Raw genomic sequence first — 20,990 nt, 5'->3', positions numbered from 1 at the left:
AAGTAATATTTAAAAAAAAACTTTTTTTAAACACGCTTTAATGAAATGTATCGTACTCATAAAGGCAAAACTCCACGACTCCAGGAAGTGGCCCCGAAGCTTGCCATAACGTAAGGTACCGTGGTGATTTACAGCCAACGTCAGTTGAGCGTGGACAATTAGACCCAAGCCGAAACTTAACATATAAAAATGAATGTTTAAAAAAATATTTTTTTGATCGAATATAGTAGTGTCATCAGTATGACATAAGTATACCAAGTTTGCAGTCGATACCACATTGGGAAGTGGGTTAAAATTGAGTTACAAGATTTGAGGATACGACAACAACAACAGACAGAGTGAGTTAAAAGAAAGCGTGTAAAAAGAACGCTCTCCTTCACTGTTCGTTCCCAAGATGGCAAGATACATCCTTAAAGCAATGTAAGCATTCCGAATGCTGCTGATCAGCTTGTTGGATATTTGGGCTTTGAGCACATCTGCCACTGTTTTTTTTTTCTCTGCATACAAATGCAGGAACAACAGAAATTCATCATTGAATGCTTTTTCAAGATCTGTTGGATATGCAGCAACCAATGCATTGGCCCGTACACCTATTTAATCTGTGAACATTGATACAAGGAAACTGAATCGATCATTCAATCTGGCATGTGCATTTTGCCGTTTTTTCATCTCCATAGTGCAGGATCGCTGGCAGGCCTTCTAGTATAGTCACCATCTGATGTTACCTTTGGTGTCTCTTGTGATGTTTTTTATCCACCGTATCATCTGGTCCCAAAGGGGCATTCGCCTGTTCTTCACTTGATCTACCCTCTATGGACGAATGAGATTCTGTTTCAAGAACAACATTTTCACACGGTTCACTATTATGATCCAACTATCATTAATCGTTTATGATTCCATTGAAAGTTTTGCACTATCACTCTTCACATCCTTGTTCATGAACCTCAGAATAGATCCATTGATCTATTTCAATGCTTCATCGTTTACTTCTCGTTTCTTCCGCTTATCGTGTCCAGACTCATTCTTTTATATCCATCTGACATATTGGAAGACTGTGGAGGGTGGGATCACCTAAAGTATATAAATCATACTTAATTCATAAAAATATTGCTAAATTTCAGTGTTAGAGATTATATGAGTCTTAGATTTTAAATAAATACACAAAGCAAGAAGCCAATAACAATCCCTGAACAGCTAGGCCAAACATGAATATAAGAGACTACTAAGAAAGGAAAAATGCAATGATACTTGAATTCTATTAAGTATAGACCAGCGGTGGCTCGTGACATCTCCACTAGATGGGGCTGTTGTGAGTGACCTCTGACAATGTGGTGTTCTACTAATGAAAAACCTCGTCATGTTATTGGCTTTCCCGTGAAAGTGATATAGGGGCCGTCCATAAATGACGTCACGCACCTAGGGGGGGGGTCAGACATTTGTGACGATGTGTGACGGGGGGGGGGGTGGTGAGAAATGTGACGTCACATCAAAATGCGCAACTTTAAATAAATATAGACAACACGTTCTACCTAATTAAATCGACTTTTTAATTAAATGTTTTCTCCTACAACATCAGAGTGCAGCGCCACATTAAATACTACAATGACAATAGTTTAAAGCGATTTGAAGCATGGTTTTTTTGGGGGGGGGGCAGGGCTTTGTGACGTCATATTTGAGGGGGGGGGGTCTGACTTTTTGTGACGCCGTGTGACGAAGGGGGTCAAAAATCGCGTGACGTCATTTATGGACGGCCCCTTATCTACCAACGGTAGGCATTGAAAAAACCCAACAAAGCACTCAAATGCTGTCCCCATGGCCCTCAAGTCCACACTACACAACCCCTTTGACACTGCCAAAAGCCGAGAGGGTGTAAGCCGTGAGCTGCTATATGTGCACGGTGCAGCCTCGCGTCGTGACGTCATTACAGCCACGGGCGTCTTCCCCACCCACCCTGAATGGGGTCTCACACGGCGTGGCTACGATGCGAAGCTCATCGCAACGAATGAAGGGAAATCTCTCTCACTCGGATGCATTCACAGTCTGCCCGAGGCAAAAATCAGACTGCAGCGTTGCAGCGGGTTCTTCATTAGGCAATTCACGTTGAAATAATGATTCATTTTTAAACAAAATTCTAGAAAAGTATTTTTGATGATAAAAATAATTTCTCCTCTCCAGCTGCTTGGTGGGGACGCGCCCCAAAGCTCTTAGTGGACGAACCGCGCTTAATGTTTTTCTAATTTAGCTTAAAATAGCCCTAGTCCCTGCCACTTCTGAAATGATAATACATAAGGAAAACTGGGGAAATATGGCAACATTTTTCAATGCAGTAATTTTGACAAAATGTATTTTAGAAAAAATTGTTAAAATTCTTTTTAAAATTTTGCCACAATTTGTTGGCTGCTTGTTGCAATTTCTTTGCAGTGGTGACAAGTCGTTGACTCGTTGTAAGTGAGGCATATTACGCCTAAAATAACAAACACATTTTCATGCTTAAACGAAAATAAAGCAACATGGCGTTCGCCACGCGGTCGTCCTACGAAAACATTGAATTAGTTTTTGATGAAAATGAACAGCATCCTTTTAAAGCTGCATCGTAGTTACAAAATAGTTGAAGAAATATCCGCTTGTAATATTCGTAGGCTTTACCTCGTTCTATTTTTCTCAATTATTTCAAATTCGATCTGCGAAACTCGCCCTGGGCGTCGACGAGTTGCAACATCACCGGGCTCGCAGGAGAATGCGATACGGCAAAGTGTGGACTCGTATCATCTGGCCCAGATTATTCGCGGCCCTATATTTATTTACGATTAGCGATTTCACCCACAATGTATATCGACCATAATACAGGGGTTTTTTTGGGGGGGGGAGGGGTTCAATCGCCTAAATATGTCGTTAGGGGCCGTCCACAAATGACGTCACGCACTTAGGGGGGGGGTCAGACATTTGTGACGATGTGTGACGAGGGGGGGAGGTTTGAGAAATGTGACGTCACATCAAAATGTGCAACTTTAAATATATATAGAATTGTTATAACAACACTTATTGTTATAACAACACTCCTACAACATCAGAGTGCAGCACCGCATTAAATACGCACTACAATGACAATAGTTTAAAGCGATTTGAAGCATGTTTTATTTTCATATTTTAGGGGGGGGGGTCTGACTTTTTGTGACGCCGTCTGACGAGGGGGGGGGGGGACAAAATCGTCCAAAATCGCGTGACGTCATTTATGGATGGCCCCTTAAACACGTCACCACCCGACACGGTCAATTAGTAAGGTTTGTTATGTAAACAGAGCATGCCAATTCGTTACTAGTACAGCACACCCGTGTGTTGAAGGGCAACTCAACAACATTTACAATTCGAGTACGACGTTTCGCCAGTAATTAAAACTGGCTTCATCATCAGGCGGGAGAGCCGCATGGTTGTGGAGAAAGCCTCCTTTTCGATTTTAAGCTTTCGTGACTGCAGGGATTCATATTCTTGATTCTTTCGGTAAAGTCACGTAGAAGGGACAAAATAAAATAATAAAAAATCAACAAAATTCTCACGACGTTTCGATTGCAACACAAGCAATCATCAGGTGTGAAAACCACAGCAGGAAAATTTGACGATGATTACTTGTGTTGCAATTGAAACGTCGTGAGAATTTTTTGTTCTATTCTTATTATTTTATTATTTTCCTTCTACGTGACTTTACCGAAAGAACCAAGAATATGAATCCTCCTCTGTGCACCGCGCGTGGACACGTGCTCTGTTTTCCTTGACGCTCACTTCAACCGTTGGCGCCATGACGTCACAGCGTTGTTACCACCCCGGGGTGACGTCACTCCGCTCTCGAATGACGCGACCCGGTGGGAGCGGTGGGGGGGGCTAGAAGTGGGGGGGGGGGGGCTAGAAGTGGTGGGGGGGGGCTAGAAGTGGTGGGGGGGGCTAGAAGTGGTGTGGGGGGGGGGGCTAGAAGTGGGAGGGGGGGCTAGAAGTGGGGGGGGGGCTAGAAGTGGTGGGGGGGGCTAGAAGTGGTGTGGGGGGGGGCTAGAAGTGGTGGGGGGGGCTAGAAGTGGGGGGGGGGGGGGGGGCTAGAAGTGGTGGGGGGGGCTAGAAGTGGTGGGGGGGGGCTAGAAGTGGTGTGGGGGGGGGCTAGAAGTGGGGGGGGGCTAGAAGTGGTGTGGGGGGCTAGAAGTGGGGGGGGCTAGAAGTGGGGGGGGGCTAGAAGTGGTGGGGGGGGCTAGAAGTGGTGGGGGGGGCTAGAAGTGGTGTGGGGGGGGCTAGAAGTGGGGGGGGGCTAGAAGTGGGGGGGGGGGGCTAGAAGTGGGGGGGGGGGCTAGAAGTGGTGTGGGGGGGGGGCTAGAAGTGGTGGGGGGGGCTAGAAGTGGTGTGGGGGGGGGCTAGAAGTGGTGGGGGGGGCTAGAAGTGGTGTGGGGGGGGCTAGAAGTGGGGGGGGCTAGAAGTGGGGGGGGGGGGGCTAGAAGTGGGGGGGGGGCTAGAAGTGGGGGGGGGGGGCTAGAAGTGGTGTGGGGGGCTAGAAGTGGTGGGGGGGGCTAGAAGTGGGGGGGGGGCTAGAAGTGGTGGGGGGCTAGAAGTGGTGGGGGGGGCTAGAAGTGGGGGGGGGGGCTAGAAGTGGTGGGGGGGCTAGAAGTGGTGGGGGGGGGCTAGAAGTGGTGTGGGGGGGGCTAGAAGTGGTGTGGGGGGCTAGAAGTGGTGTGGGGGGGGGGCTAGAAGTGGTGGGGGGCTAGAAGTGGTGGGGGGGGCTAGAAGTGGGGGGGGCTAGAAGTGGTGGGGGGGCTAGAAGTGGTGGGGGGGGGCTAGAAGTGGTGTGGGGGGGGCTAGAAGTGGTGTGGGGGGCTAGAAGTGGTGTGGGGGGGGGGCTAGAAGTGGTGGGGGGGGCTAGAAGTGGGGGGGGGGCTAGAAGTGGTGGGGGGGCTAGAAGTGGGGGGGGGGGGCTAGAAGTGGTGGGGGGGCTAGAAGTGTGGGGGGGGGGGCTAGAAGTGGTGTGGGGGCTAGAAGTGGGGGGGGGGGCTAGAAGTGGTGGGGGGGCTAGAAGTGGTGGGGGGGGGGCTAGAAGTGGTGGGGGGGGCTAGAAGTGGTGGGAGGGGCTAGAAGTGGGGGGGGGGCTAGAAGTGGTGGGAGGGGCTAGAAGTGGGGGGGGGCTAGAAGTGGGGGGGGGGCTAGAAGTGGTGGGGGGGCTAGAAGTGGGGGGGGGGGCTAGAAGTGGGGGGGGGGCTAAAAGTGGTCGGGGGGGGCTAGAAGTGGTGTGGGGGCTAGAAGTGGGGGGGGGGGCTAGAAGTGGTGGGGGGGCTAGAAGTGGTGGGGGGGGGCTAGAAGTGGTGGGGGGGGCTAGAAGTGGTGGGGGGGGCTAGAAGTGGGGGGGGGGGCTAGAAGTGGTGGGAGGGGCTAGAAGTGGGGGGGGGCTAGAAGTGGGGGGGGGCTAGAAGTGGTGGGAGGGGCTAGAAGTGGGGGGGGGCTAGAAGTGGGGGGGGGGCTAGAAGTGGTGGGTGGGGGATAGACGTGGGGGGGGGCGGCTGTTAGCGGGGAGGGAGGTGCGGCTAAAAGTGGGGGTGGGGGCTATAACTGGGGGAGGGGCTAGAAGTGGGGGGTGGGGGAGGAGTATAAATAGCGTCACGGTGACGTCATCAGTCAGCCGGTGGAGCCGAGCTCTTGCACCACACTTCGTCAGAAGGAGCCAACAGCAACAACAACAACAGCAGCAGCAGCAGCTGGTGGTGGTGGTTGTTGTGGTGGTGGTGGTGCTGGTGGTGGTGGGGCGTTCGAGGTGAGATGCGGCTACCCCGGTGGGGGGGTTGGTGGTTGTGGTTGCCCGGAGCTCCACTGAAATGCTGACTCTTCTGCTCGACTCCGTACACGACTCTACTGTACGCCACTCACTCGATCCGGGCCTTGGTATAGACTACCGCGTGTGTGTGTGTATAACAAGGCGACGTTTCGGGCAACGGACCTCCGTAGCGGCAGAGGGGCGGGCTGCATTCGTTGGCGGCGGGGGGCGCCTCCCGTCTCGCGATAACGCGCGTGGCCTTAAAAGGGCACGAAATAATAGTGCGACGTTTCGGGCAACGGCCCTCATGCATATTGCAGCGCACATGGGTAGAGTGGGCCAGGAAGAGAGACGTGGGGTGGACAATGTGTGGCTGGAGACAGCGGTTTTTGTTTTACGCCCACAGACTTTAACACGGAGTGGTGAGCTTTCGCGATCAATATTCTTAATATAGTTTTTTTTGTTAAGTTAGATCTCGTAAATATAAATGTGTCGTTAAACCCGCCACCAGCAGACACAGCCAATTAGTAAAGGTTTGTCACGTAAACAAAACATGCTGCCAATTCGTTACTAGTACAGAACTAACCGCTTGTGTGTTGGAGAGCAAATCCACAACATTTACAGTCTACTCAGATTGTGAATCTACTCGGATTGTGAATGTTGTGGATTTGATCTCCATTCACAAACTACTCAGATTGTGAATCTACTCAGATTGTGAATGTTGTGGCTTTGATCTCCATTCACAAACTACTCAGATTGTGAATCTTGTGGCTTTGATCTCCATTCACAATCTACTCAGATTGTGAATGTTGTGGAGTTGATCTCCATTCACAAACTACTCAGATTGTGAATCTTGTGGATTTGATCTCCATTCACAAACTACTCAGATTGTGAATCTACTCAGATTGTGAATGTTGTGGCTTTGATCTCCATTCACAAACTACTCAGATTGTGAATCTTGTGGCTTTGATCTCCATTTACAATCTACTCAGATTGTGAATGTTGTGGATTTGATCTCCATTGACAATCTAATCAGATTGTGAATGTTGTGGAGTTGATCTCCATTCACATTCTACTCAGATTGTGAATCTTGTGGCTTTGATCTCCATTTACAATGTACTCAGATTGTGAATGTTGTGGATTTGATCTCCATTGACAATCTACTCAGATTGTCAATGTTGTGGAGTTGATCTCCATTCACAATCTACTCGGATTGTGAATGTTGTGGATTTGATCTCCAACACACCGGTTAGTGCTGTACTAGTAACGAATTGGCCACGTTATGTGTTACGTGACGAACCTTTACTAATTGGCTGTGTCGGGTGGTGGTGGGTTTAATGACACATTTATATTTACGCGATACAACCCAAAAAAACCCTGTATTATGGAAGAGTTACCAAGTACTCGCCCGGAGACCTTCACAGACCTGACCCCAGACTGAAACCGCTGCACCCAAACTCTCAACAGGCTCCCTGTCAACAACAACGTCGTGCGTGTGGCATTGATAGGGGACACGTGTGCAATGGGCGACGTTTCGGGGCACGGCCCTTGTTCATGGCACTTGAAAGAGTTGAAGAGAGTGAAAGTTCCACCATGGGGGGGGGGGGGGAGAGTTTGATGAGTATCGCATTTCACGCCCAATACTGGATGACCCCAGCGGTTAAATAGGCGCGTAAACAGCTACACTATTAGTGGCCATTGAGTAACGTGCACACGCTTAAATCTGTAATGAAAACGTGTTCCTGCCAAACTATTAATAATAATAGTTCAATTTATAACGCGCGCAAATTTGCGGTCGTAATGGTCGCAACTCAGAGGCGCGGAGCCAAGCTCAGAGTCGCTCGAAAGCACGTGGTTGTAGAGGTGAGTTTTTAAGTGTCTCTTGAAGGAGGCGATTGAGGTGATGCTGCGAATGTGTAGAGGGATATCGTTCCAGACTGTTGGGGCTGCCACCGAGAAGCGGCGCATAGACACGACCATCCTGGATCTTGGTATCAAGAGGAGGTCGTGAGTCACGCTGCGCAGGCATCTGCCGTGTGCTGCCATACAACACGAGGTTGCCTGCCTGGGAACATCTGGGCCGTTCACCAGCACCTGTTCCAGCGAGCCTGACTGCTGATGAGACACTGCATGTCGAAACCGGCCCGAGGTTTTAGCTCGTGGTTTAACCGATGCCGCCTGAGATTGTGCACTCGCAGAGGGTAGAGCCGATGGGATGCGTCAAGAAAAATTGTGTGTGAAGGGACGTTTTTTTGGAAGGAGCATTGCCCGCTTATAAATTCCATACCTGTCAACCGCTTATCAGTACCCTACCTTATTACAGGCCAATTCAGACCTTATTGGTCACGCTGTGCCTTTCTAAATCTCAATGTTCATCCTACAAAGTCCCATCACAAGGTAGAAACCCAAACACATAGACAATTTTTTTGTTGTTTCCCGTATTGAAACGGCTGTACCACCGTATGGACCTTAAAAACTCAATTTCCCTGTACAAGAATACGGGGTACACCGTATGGGTCAACAGCTACATAAATGTTGCGGCACTTGCACTGGCAGTCGATTTGCTGCCGCATGCCCTGTACGGCGGTGCTCGTGTTGCGTTGACGCGTTGCTCCCTCGCGCAGGCTGATGGTCTATCGGACCGAAGAGGTTCGGAGGAAAAGAACGATGACCACCTCCTACCTGCCCGAGCGCAACCATTACCAGACGATCAGCATGCTGGGTGTGTGACGACGATAATAATGCTCCGAGCAATCTGTACCTCTCTAGCTCAGTCAGCTGAAGCCTCCCGCAAACCACGCGACTTCTGGTGTGGCCACCCCCCGCTCTGAACCCCTCCGCTGTCACCGCCGCCCCCTGTGGAAACAGACGCTGCTCCATCCGTGCCAGCTCACTTCTTGCTCGCTCCTTCTCTCTTCTCCCCCTCTTCCCTCGCATCATCATCACCATCATCATCACCATCATCACCCTATCATCCCTGACATCTTGGCACCATCATTCCTTCTCCCGCTCAGAACTACACCACCACTTACAGTAACCCAATTCGTCGTTTCAAATTACTGTCACGCTATGTACAATTTTATAATTGCTGTAAAGCGCCTCGCTAAAGGCGCGATATCAATCTGAAAAACATCAGATCCCATTCCCGGCGCAGGGCTCCTTTCGGCCTCTGCAATTATGTGAAACAAAACGTCTACCCGGGGATCGGGGTGGGCCGGTGGGGTTGGGGGGCATCTTTGTACGTACATATGTTGAGCCTCTTTTGCGCCGTGCGTCGCCAACCGTGTCTCGGTTGCAGGGAACGGATTTGAGGAGTTGATGTCCGTTCGCCTGGCGCGACACGTGCCTTCGGGGAGCTACGTCGCCGTGCGCCATATCAACCTGGAGGGCTGCTCCCATGAGCTCTTCTCGCTGCTGCAGGTGAGGACTCGCGAAATGCGCTTCCCTCCCCCCCTAAACAGCGGCGCAGTGAAACCCAGGAAGGGCAGTGGCATGGCCGCTGCAGAACCAGGGCGGTGAGAGAGCCTGACACATGGTCCCCCCGGCGTGCTCCCGCGTTCCTCAGCTGCCCCAGACGCACGTTTGGCGGTGACGTGGACCCAGAGGTCCAAAGCTCTCCCACTCGTTGCAGAGGTTCATGGTTCGAAACCGACGGGCTGGCCCGGTCAATGTCACGGGTGTGTCGACCGCGGAAAACAAAATAACTACCGCACGCCGTTTGCTTCACAGCAGACGTTGAACATCCCGTGATGTCGTTCGAATGGCGTAGGTCATCTGTGTGCCGGCGTCACAGTCTGTGTTTGGCTTCACCTGGGAAGGCCATACTTGAGTGGTACCAACACCTTTAACTCTCCGATAACTTGCTCAATTTTGATGGTGGACATTCTCTGGGGGCACTTTCCCTCATTTTGGCTCCCCCTCCGTCATTTCTGTCCCACTGTCCCATTAAGCCACGCCATTGACGGTCAATATGAAGTCTTTAAAACCTCTAGACCTTCGTTGATATCAAGAGCTTGAGCGTTTTAATATCCGGTTTGGGTTGTGTTCACCTGCGTACCCTTGGGTGCGTGTGTGTTTCGTATTCTGTGTCGTGTGTGTGTCTTGTGTTTGTCATTTGTGTATGCCGTGTTTGTGTCGTGTCTCATACTGGTTTGGGGACGTGGCGGGGCCGAGCGGGGCATTGTGACGCCGCGCCGTTGCGATGCGCTGTGCCCACTGCACGCAGCACACGAGGTTGGAGCGCTTTTTTGGCTCGTGGATAGAAGGTGGAACTTGAGTTGAAAGATTATTTTGAATTGCGTGCGTTTCCTTTCAGGATGAGCTTCATATCGCCAAGCTTTTCCACCACTCAAACATCCTGCCTTACTGGGCATCCTTTGTGGTGGACAATGAACTCTGGATCATCACTCCGTTCATGGCTTATGGTGAGAAATGCGCCGCTACACGTGTAACAATAAAATATATATACCGCAATGTGATCACGATTGCGCTGTTTTCAGAGCGCTCTACACACGACAAGCGACTTGCATCACATCTCATCTTGCCAGTTGGCGGTGGGTCCCTGTGCAAGACAAGGTGTCTCAGCACCTGGCCTGCCACCTGGCCTGCCACCTGGCCTGCCAGGTGTTGAGTCACCTTCTAGGGGCGATGATTGTTGCTGCTGCTGATGTGTAATCCCAAACGAGAAGCTCGCGGAGCAATTTTTCGAATGTGGATCGCGACGCCGGCACAGCAGTGGGCCGCCCGTTTCAAACGACGCTGCGTGGGGACCGGAAAACGTCCACGGCGCGCAGACGCAACTTTACCTTCGATACGCACCGCACCCATTAACCGGGGCGGCCTGCCGGATGTCAGACCACGAACCTCTGATCGGCAGGCGGTGGGCCCGTTTCGCCCATCCACTTTGCTGGACGCGGGGCCGCCCCACGCCGCGCGTTGTCGCGAGTGTTACGTGACCGTAAACGACAACAACAACAAACACAACAACAACAAACACAACAGCAAGCAGTTGCCGTGTGGGACGTGGCGGCGCAGGCTCGGCGAAGGACCTCATCTCGGCGCACTTCACGGACGGCCTGCCGGAGCCGGCCATCGCCCTGGTCCTGTACGAGGTTCTGCGAGGGCTGGAGTACGTCCACAGGATGGGCTTCGTGCACAGGTGAGAGGAGGTCAACGTGCGAGACCACCGTGGCGGTGAAACGTCGGCTAGCCAGGCCCCCATGGAGGGGTTGGAGGGGAGGTGGGGGGGTGGGGGGGGTGGGGTGCCCGGCACGGAGTGGCGAACAGCAGTTGCTGTTGTTGCTGCGTTGTTAGCGCGCTACTTTACGAAACGGCGACCCGCGTTTCATTCCCGCTTACAGCCAACACCGGTGACGATTATCTGAACCAGTCCTGGGCCTCCGCAAGGTCGATGTAGCCTCAAATGAGTACCTGGCGCGGTGTGTAAACATCGCCACTGGGAAATACAAAGGCAGCCGTGTGTGGTGCTGGCCACCCCCCAAACCCCTTGTGCGCCGTGCCGGCCTTCTTAGGTGCTACTCGCTAACAGCACTTGCCCCAGCAGTGTAAAAAAACTAAACTAATTTTTATTTCAGGAAGTAAGGCCCATTGAGCTGTATAGCTTCTTTTCAGAAATGACCACAAATGATAGCTCAACGAGTGGCTCATTGTCATCGTCATCACGTCGAAATCTATAGCAGCCAAATACTCTAAAACGTGTGACGTTCATTCTAATTTTGGAGGAAAAAACCGGAGGACCCGGAGAAATATCCACGCGCCTACAGGGAGAACATGCGAACTCCAGATGTACACATAAATAACCTCTTGTTGTAACAGCTCTCTCGCTCGGTCAGCAGGTCCACTGCTGGATTATGTTTTTCCGCCTGCGGACGACCGCTTATGTTGCGATCGAAACGTCGTGATATATAATTTTTTCTTTTATTCAGTTTTCTACCTAAGTGACTTTACCGAAAGAACCAAAGAGTATGGATTCCTACAGTGACGAAAGTTGCAAATCAAGATACAGTAAAACCTTGGATTGCGAGCATAATTCGTTCCGTAAACGTGTTAGTAATCCAAAGCACTCGTACATCAGTTGTGATCACGTGACGCTCGGCAGACAAAGCGTACACACGTACTGCTCGTATTGCAAGACCTCGCTCGTTTATCAAATTAATATTTATTTAAAATTCTTGCTCGTCTTGCAAAACACTCGCAGACCAAGTTACTCGCAATCCAAGGTTTTACTGTATAAAGCTCTTTTTCACAGATGTCCAGTAGGGGGCGGGTACAAACATTACAGCAACAAGCAGTACAAAAACACGATGCTAGTGCTAAGTGCAAGAAAGGTAAACAAATCACCCAAACACAAACAAATACAAACTAAACCATCCCCATCCTACCAGGCAAAGCCCACCGAGGTATCAACTTATTTTTTGGAAGCGACCTGGCCACAAATCACTGCTCAACAAAGCGGCCCATCACTTGGACATTTATAGCAGCACCAAAATAAAATCAAAATAATTTAAATGCGTGGTGGTTAACACCTCCTAGCCACCGCGGTCTGTTAAGGCTGCACGGCGGGGTGGTGGGTGGTGGGATCTCTGTGTTGTGCTAGGAGCGTGAAGGCGAGCCACGTGCTGGTTTCGGCGGACGGCCGCGTGTGCCTCACGGGGCTGCGCAGCGCGCTCAGCATGATCCTGGACGGGCACCGGCTGCGAGCGGTGCACACCTTCCCGCGCCACAGCGTGGGCACCCTGCCCTGGCTTAGCCCGGAGCTGCTGCAGCAGGTGCGGTCTTCCGCACTAGCGGACATGCACGTGCGCGCACACACACACATATATATATAGCCACTCGTCACCGTGGAAATCGCCAACACCCTCGGCTGCAGCATCGTCTGGTCTCGCCTCGGCTCTTGCAACTTCGGCCTTGTTCGATCTTCATCATCCGATGAGCACAGTTGGCTACGTGCGGTGCGAAAGAAGTTCAACATACGAGCAACCTCAAGAAACTCCCGATGGTTTCAAAACCATCTCGATCTCATCATCCTCAGCGCCTGTCATCCTCGGCTGGATTTCTTCACCTCCCTCCACTCCCTCCCCCACTGGCTTCCCACCATCGCTAGCCGGGTCAGCTACAAGATCTCCTGCCTCCACTCCCTCCTCCACTGGCTTCCCACCATCGCTAGCCGGGTCCGCTACAGGATCTCCTGCCTCCACTCCCTCCTCCACTGGCTTCCCACCATCGCTAGCCGGGTCCGCTACAGGATCTCCTGCCTCCACTCCCTCCTCCACTGGCTTCCCACCATCGCTAGCCGGGTCAGCTCCAGGATCTCCTGCCTCTACTCCCTGTGCCACCACGGCGCCTCTGCTCTCAGTCATCCACATCCGTCTCCTCGCTCCTGTCTGCCTGCACCACAGCTCATGGTAGAACTCTCCGCAGCAGGAGCAGCAGCAGCAGCAGCAGCGCAACCACCAACCTCCTCCCCTCTAACCACCAAGGACCAGGGACGGTCACTGCCGGGCGTCGTTTCATCATGGCTGTCCTGTGGAGAGACTCGCCCCATGCCGTACGAATGTGGAATTTCCATCGCTGGGCCCTGCAGCTTTGTAAACAGGAGATCAGAACCAATGCCTCGGTGTTCACCACAAGTACTGGGTGTGGTTAATGCTGACTTGATTCTTTGCAAAAGGTTTCTACTTGGCGTTTGAACATCTTAACACCTCCTGTTTTATTGCCAAAAAGAGTAAAACCTATTCTTATTTTTCACCCCAAGCTATAAATGCTCAGATACGTGTGGCATTGTCTTTGTACTCTTCACTTTTTGGCGTTCTGTGGTCTGACACTGGTGAGACGAGGCCCTAAAGAAGGCGGTCTCTGGTGTAGGCCAATCAGTTTGGAATACAATGCCATACATTATCGGAGCATGTTTGTTTGCATGTTCGCCACAAGTACGTGTGGTTAATGCAGTACTTTATTCCTTGCAAAAGGTTTCTATTTGGCGTTTGAATAACCGAACACCTCCTGTTTGATCGTCAGAAACGGTAAAACCCATTCTTATTTTTCATGCCTCGGTGTTGGTTTGAGCAGGAAGGGCCCGTGGGGGTGTCGTCCAGCCTTGGTGGTGGTGGCGGCGGCGGCGGCGCTGCTGTGACGCGTTGTCGGCTTTGTTGCTTTGCAGAACCTGGAAGGGTACGACACGAAGTCGGACATCTACAGCCTGGGCATCATGGCCTGTGAACTTGCCAATGCCCACGTGCCCTTTAAAGACATGCCCACCACACAGGTAACAGTCGCATCTCATCACTTCCGTTTTCAAGGTTGCCACAATTTTGTTTCCCCCACCCGGTGCGGTGTGTGAACTTCGCCACTAGGGGAGACAAAGGCGGCCGGGCGTGGTGCCTGCTACCCACATGCTCGTGCCGGCCTTCATAGGTGCTCTCTTAACAGCACTTGCCCCAACAGCCTGTTAAGGCTCTGTGGGGGGGCGGGTCTTTGTGTGTGTGCATGCGTGCGATGTTGCGATCGACTCAAGATGTTGCTGGAAAAGTTGAACGGAACCGTGCCGTGCCTGCTGGACACGCACACCATTCCCGCGGAGGATCTCAATTTGCAAAACGCCCGCGCGTCTCACGGAGTGGAAGGTATGCCTCTCAGTGGGCCGGCAACGCGAGATTTTAAACAATAAATATTAATATATGTATGTACACGGGGCAGCCCTCCACTTATGAACGACGGCTTATGTTCCTGAGACCCGATCGTAAGTCTGTGTCTCTTTATAATCTCGAAACGCAATATTTCAATGCATGTTATAAAATGTATTACGCTTCAACAAAAAAGTGATGCATTGTTAAACTCATAAATGAGAAGAGATATTGTACCGTTGCATGTCATACTGTCGTACATACTCGATAGCAGTGGTTCTTGATCTGGGGTGCGAGATGCCCTTCTGTGGGTGCGAGACATGGCCAGATTTTTTTTGGGAGGTAAAAAATCGAAAACACAAATTGAGCACGGGCCACGTCAGTCCAACTGCTTTGTTTCATCAAACCCTACGTATTTATTAACGTGCATTTGTTTTTCGATTGAAAACCAAAGGGGGGTGCAAGGCTGCAGTAACGGTTAAGAACCACTGCTCTATACTAAGAAAAACACAAATCAAACTTAACATGAAAAGATAAAAGAAATGGGCTTCATCTTACCTGGAGTCCGATCGTCTCGCTGTCTCCTGTGGCTGGTGACTCGTCACGTCTACGCGATCTCGTCAAGGAGTATAAAACCATCACGCGCACTCCGGCCATCCTAGCAGCGGCTTTTAGCTGGCCGTTGAACGAAGACGGTCACCGCATTGTGCGCTCTCAGACGCACTTCTGCGGCCATCTGGAACGCTCTGCCTTCTGATATTAGGAGCGGGAGGCGGTGGGGCGGTGGGCTGGCCGGCGGCGTCTTCCCCCGACCAGTTCTCCCATCCGTACAACCGCACCTTCTCCGCGCCCTTCCACAACTTCACCGAGATCTGCCTGCAGCGAGACCCCGACAGACGGTACCGACGCGTTTCCCCTCTCTTCTTCAGCGACCACCCCCCCCCCCCCTCCCCCCCCCTGCCTCAAGTGACGTTTGGCGCTGGGCGCTCGCAAACCGAGCGACAGCTTGCCTTCCCGAGCAGCTCAAGGGGTCCTCGGATTTCTACAGTGAAGCGTTTTTCCCCCCATGCTTCGTGCAGGTTTAGTTAAAAATGTTTGTCCCGAAGCCTATTTTGTTGCACGATGGTGTGACTTATCTGACCAGTCTGACCCTGCTGATGAGACTCAGAAGGTCGGAAACCGGTCCAGAGTTGGTTTGCTTAAATAATTGCTGCCTGGGTAATATTGGTCCTGGAAAGCCGATCGGCCGATGGCCCACAACATTTCCCGCACCTCCGATTAGCACGGCTGGCTGCATACGGTGCGAAAGAGGTTCGACATCGTAACAACGTTCACATATCCGACCTCGACTTATCCGCTCACACGTGCGTCCCCGGTGAGTCAGATGTGCGGCGTCGTGCCGTACTTACAAACGGGGGGCTTATTAACGCAGTTTTCTTGTACCTCTGTCTAGGCCATCGGCGACAGCCTTGATGAACCACGTGTTCTTCAAGCAGGTGAGCAGTCGCCGTCATCCACGGAGCATCGGCTAGTCCCGTGAACGCTCGTGACACCGATCCACGTGCGTGTGTTAGGGTTAGCCTGCTTATTCTCGTCATTAGCCCTTCGGCAACCCGACAAGATTGTCCGCGTTTTTTTTTTTTGCTGTCCTTCCACCGCACCTCCAATTACCACGGTTGGCTACGTACGGTGCGAAAGAAGTTCAACATACACACGTACACGATTACACATTTATTATTATTATTTATACGTGCCGACATATCGATCAGGGCGGCTGATCCTGCAGATTCGGCTGGACATCTCTGGTCTGACCTCTGACCCAGCCGTCCGCCCCCTCGCCAGCTTGAGAGACTGAATCCTTGGAGACGGTTGTCGTTTGGGCCTCCGCTACTTGCTAAATATCGGAATATCTGGGGGTTGGCTCTTTTGACTTTTGACGTTCAGCAAGACAGCGAGGCGAGGAATGCCACCAGATTGGAGGAGTTGAAGAGTGTAGCCGTTCCAACGGGCCCGCAGTGAAACAGGAGACAGCTGTAGACCGTCCTCGTCCTCATTAGGGCTCATCGGGCCAGTACAATCATCGGTGTTCACGTCTGCCGAATGAATACATTATGAGGTCGCACTCGTTACACGCAAAGTGCTTGCCACAAATGGACCACAATATTTCGCCGATCTCGTCAAGGAGTATAAAACCATCACTCTGGCCATCCTAGCAGCGGCTTGTAGCTGGCCGTTGAACGAAGGCGGTCACCGCATCGTGCGCTCTCAGACGCACTTCTGCGGCCATCTGGAACGCTCTGCCTTCAGATATTTGGAAGTCACTGGAGCTATGGACACTTTTAAATCTGGATTGAAAAGTAATTTCTTTCAATCTGGATTGAAAAGTAATTTCTTTAGAACTGCTTTTTGTGCTCCGTTTGTTGTTCCGCCACACCTACGATTAACACGGTTGGCTACGTACGGTGCGAAAAAAGTTCAGCATACATATATTTTGTCTGTAACGAAATCGGGGAGTGGGGCGAGGGGCAGGGAATTTGTGTCCCCTATCTATACTCTAACAAATAACCACTACAGAGACGTTAAACAAATGTTACACGCCGAGCAGAACGAGTAACAATGCGATCTACTGCTGCCTATCGTGCATTCTTCTCGACCACTGATCCCCTTTATTTATATTCTGTATCAAAGGTCAACATGCGTACATGCTGCTCCATCTATGCCTCAGGGGAGCCTCATACATGCAGAGGGCTCGTACCTCTACCCTATGGGTACCCCGCCGCCCTGTCCTCGCGGTGACGATAGACAAATTAGTTGGGACACTTTGCTGTGAACGCCGAGGAAACCCAACGCGGCGGAACCGTTGCTGGAACGTTGCTGGAACGTTGCTGGAACGTTGCTGGAACGTTGCTGGAACGTTGCTGGACCGTTGCTGGAACGTTAATGGCGACGTCGCGTGCAGGTGCGCAAGCGGCAGTGCGACGCCCTTCCCGAGCTGCTGAGGCCCGTGGCGCCGCTCACGGAGCAGGAGGCGGCAACGCGCGCCCACCCGGACAACGGCCTCGATGGCGTCGTGCGTGGCCTGCAGCGCATGCAGGCCGCCGACGACTGGGACTTCTGATGGCGCCGCCGTGAGTGTCGAGTTCGTTTCGGGGGTTGCCGTCGGCGTTGGCGGGCTGGGCGAGAGCTCGCGACGCCGGGATGCGGGAAGCCTCGTCACGCGAGAGTGACGCCCTGGGTTCGGTCGAGGGCGATGAAAGCAAAGCGCGACACGAGTGGGATGAGACGGTGAAGGAGTGAGTGGGTGGGTGGGTGGGATGGTGGGTGAGCGGGTTGACTGATTGGGGTCCAGATCGGTGTTACCAATTTCAAGTTTCCAGGTGGGAGCTCAAAAGAGCTGGATACAGTCTCGTTTGCATGAGTGTGCAATCACGTGACCAATGGGCTGTGTAAGGGGGCAGTGTTGGGCCACGTGATCCACGGTCTGGCTCTGGTAACTGCAGCTGCTATCAACGTTGCGAACCGTTCTTCACGTTCCGTTGATGGAGGAGGGGTCGGCATCTGCCGTGCCTCTGCTCTGGAGCGGTCTAGAGAGCTGACCACTGGTTTGCTGGGTATGGGTCGAACCCCAGACGTCCTTGTGTGGGGGTCGCTAACGAGCTGCCCGTTAGCGAGGCTGGGAAACGGAACTCACCTCGGGGACAACTCTTGAAAATGTTTTCTGCTTTTGACTGACGACGCTCATTTGGGCTGCCCCGTGGTCTTTCACCGTCTTCTCTTCCTCCGTCTGTGACCCGTGCCCAAGTGGAATCGCCCCGGACGGATCGCTGGACAACTTCAGCCTCAGTTCGCCTTCCGTGGAGCCCCGGAGAGGCGGCAGCGGCACGGGCTACGACGACCTCTCGCACGCTCGCCGTGGTGCGGAGCTGAGCAAAATAATTTCCTCCGCGTACGATCCTCCACTTTCAGTTTTCAACGTTTAAAAGTTTGTTTAACCCGGTTGAGAACTCCGAAAAGAGAGAGGGTCAGGGTGAGCGTCCTTTGCAGGAGTGACCTGGGACATCCGTCTGCCTGTCGGGGGCCGTGATTGCCGCTGAGGGTACAATCCCGATTGGGGAACTTTTGCGGCGTGCTTTTCGACTTTTGGGAAATTTCCAAATTCGATTCGACCGTGACGTCGGCACACGTCGGCACACGGCGGTCCACGTCCGCTGTGAGCGAAGCGGGACCGGCGCGTGGCAGCATTATCACTACGACTACTCCCACCACGGTTGTTGCACACCGCGGTTTACATAACCAGGGCGAACGCCGGATTCGAACCACGAAGTTTTATGACGGGTGCAACGCGTAACGAAATTTTGCCGGGCCGGCGTTTGGCGCACGTGGGCTGCCTTGTAACCCAGCGCTGCGGAGGCAGCGCCGAGGGTTGGTGGGTCACGCACGGATCGTGTGAACTCCCTTCCCGGGGAGGAGCCGTAACCCGGGCTCGCCAGGAGAAGGTGGTACAATGACAATGCGGACTGCACATCTGTTGCGTCTCAACGCCAGTAGTTCTCAAACTTTACAGCAGCCTTGCACCCCTTTGGTTCTCAGTCGTAAAAAAAATTACAATGTTAATAAATACAGAGGGTTTGACGAAATAAAGTAGGTTGTTACTTACGTTGCCCCGTGCTTAATTTGTGTTTTCGATGATTTACCTTCTAAAAAAATATCTGGCCATGTCGCGCACCCCCAGAAAGGGCATCTCGCTCCCTCCCCCAGGGGGTGCAGCGTGCACCCTCAGGTTAAGTAGAAGCACTGCTCCATGCGCTAAGAGTGCTCCCCCGACCAACGCCTGGGCTTTCTCCGGCATGCATCAACATTAATTGGCCGATAACGCCTTGATATGTAGAGGACCCTCCGAGCTCGGGGGACAGTTGTTGGTAACCGCTCACCACGTGGCTGACTTTCCCCGCTCGCCTGTGGCGGATCGTCGCGCCTCTGAGCCATTTTCTCTCATCGAGAGTGATTTGTTGTTGTTGTTCTTTACAAGTTGAGGTCGTTATTATGATGATAGTTATTGTTAAAATGTTGAGTCGAAAGTGTGCGTCTCCGGGAGACGTGTGCTCTGTGTGTACCGACGACGTTCCTCGACTTGTTTAACGTCTGTCGCCGAAAGTGGCATTTCTACAGTCTCGTCGGGAAACGTTTTCATATTTGCTCAGAAATTATAATTTAACCAAATTTGCTTGTTTTTTATTTTGGGGAGGTAAAAAAATAAGAGTGTTCTGGTCATCCCGGAACCTTTTTTTGCCAGTATCAAAGTATGAAAAATAAGAATTTTATTGCCAGAAAAGGTCAAACCTATTCGTATTTTTCATACTTTGAGACTGGCAAAAAAGGTATCCCACGATGTAGCTGCTCACCCCGAGCTAAAAATGCTGTGCTACGTGTGGCATTGTACTTGTGCTGTTCCCCTTTTTGCCGCTGTCCTCTGGTCTGACACTGCTGGTGAGACGAGGCCACGAAGAAAGCCGCTTCTCTCCGGTGGAGGCCAATCAGTTTCAAAGACAATGCGTGTATCTCTCTAGATTTGAAGCTTTCGTGACTGCAAGGATCCATACTCTTAGGTTTTTTTGGTAAAGTCTAAGAGTATAATGCGTGTATCGTCAGGAGCATGTTTGCATGTACACCACAGGTACCGCGTGGTTAATGCAGTACTTCTAGATTTGAAGCTTTCGTGACTGCAATGATTCATATTCTCAGGTTTTTTCGGTAAAGTCACGTAGGTAAAACATTAAAAGTAATTGTTTTGTTTTCTTTTACTTTCATTACTTTTAATGTTTTACCTACGTGACTTTACCGAAAAAACCTGAGAATATAATGCAGTACTCTAATCCTTGCAAAAGGTTTCTATTTGGCGTTCGAACGTCTTAACACAACACCTGTTTCGTTGCCAGAAAGGGTCAAACCCATTCTTATTTTCCAGTGCAAACACATGGGAGGCTCTCCCCGCCCCGCCACTGGGGAGCTGTCTGTCACTTTGACGCTGCGCGCTGCGGATGGAGAAACGCATTGCGTCAATAAAGGCGTCGTTTTCGAGGTTGGTTCCGTGTGGCCACGCTGTGTGACCCCCCCCCCCTCCTCGCGGTCGGCGAGGAACGAGTGGCGGCTGGTGGGCTTGAGGTCTGGGGGGGGGCGGCTGCGGTGGTGACGGAGAGAGGATGTTGGTTGGCGCTGGTGTTGCTTGTGATGGCGGTGATAAAGATGATGGTAGTGGTGCTAATCAGTGCCGGATGAAGCTAGTGCCGGGGCCTGTAGCATGTGATGTTATAAAGGGGCCATAAATTAAAAAAACGTAAATATTAAAATACTATTTTTTAACTTGCATAGTAAAGTTATTGTATTTTTTCATTTGCTACACATCCAGATAATATGACAAATCGCTAGCCTTAAACACCCAGTCGTTCGTAAAAGTTGAAGGCGGTATAGTACTATAGTAATAGAGCAAGTGCAGAATCACTGAACCGGAATTGATAGCTTGAAAGCATTTAGTGTGGGGCCCGTGCAGCTACTGCTGCATATGCAGCTACTAG

The 20,990-nt window shown here is 51.7% G+C and overlaps 1 protein-coding gene across 1 annotated transcript; it reads left to right on the top strand.

The window, feature by feature from the left end:
* Positions 1–5,652: 5,652 nt before the first annotated feature.
* On the top strand, positions 5,653–20,135 carry STRADA (STE20 related adaptor alpha). The gene is made up of 12 exons (XM_078881724.1): positions 5,653–5,776; positions 8,401–8,498; positions 9,075–9,196; positions 10,092–10,200; positions 10,811–10,934; positions 12,393–12,564; positions 13,956–14,060; positions 14,310–14,418; positions 15,182–15,317; positions 15,872–15,914; positions 17,378–17,546; positions 18,221–20,135. The coding sequence occupies exons 2-11, from the start codon at positions 8,405–8,407 to the stop codon at positions 17,534–17,536; spliced, it is 1,173 nt and encodes a 390-aa protein (XP_078737850.1). The 5' UTR covers positions 5,653–5,776; positions 8,401–8,404; the 3' UTR covers positions 17,537–17,546; positions 18,221–20,135.
* Positions 20,136–20,990: the final 855 nt, after the last annotated feature.

This window comes from Lampetra fluviatilis, chromosome 62, assembly GCF_964198595.1.
Source record: "Lampetra fluviatilis chromosome 62, kcLamFluv1.1, whole genome shotgun sequence".
Classification (NCBI taxonomy): Eukaryota; Metazoa; Chordata; class Hyperoartia; order Petromyzontiformes; family Petromyzontidae; genus Lampetra; species Lampetra fluviatilis.
Note: the sequence above shows the minus strand (reverse complement) of the source record. Positions and strands in the feature narration are given on the sequence as shown.

What these genes read in the sequence shown, in the direction of transcription:
- STRADA (XM_078881724.1), top strand. Translation starts at nt 8,405, where the DNA reads ATGGTCTATCGGACCGAAGAGGTTCGGAGGAAAAGAACGATGACCACC. An exon ending in CCAGACGATCAGCATGCTGG is followed by an intron (nt 8,499 to 9,074) that starts GTGTGTGACGAC and finishes TCTCGGTTGCAG; the next exon opens with GGAACGGATTTGAGGAGTTG. An exon ending in CGCGTCTCACGGAGTGGAAG is followed by an intron (nt 14,419 to 15,181) that starts GTATGCCTCTCA and finishes TTCTGATATTAG; the next exon opens with GAGCGGGAGGCGGTGGGGCG.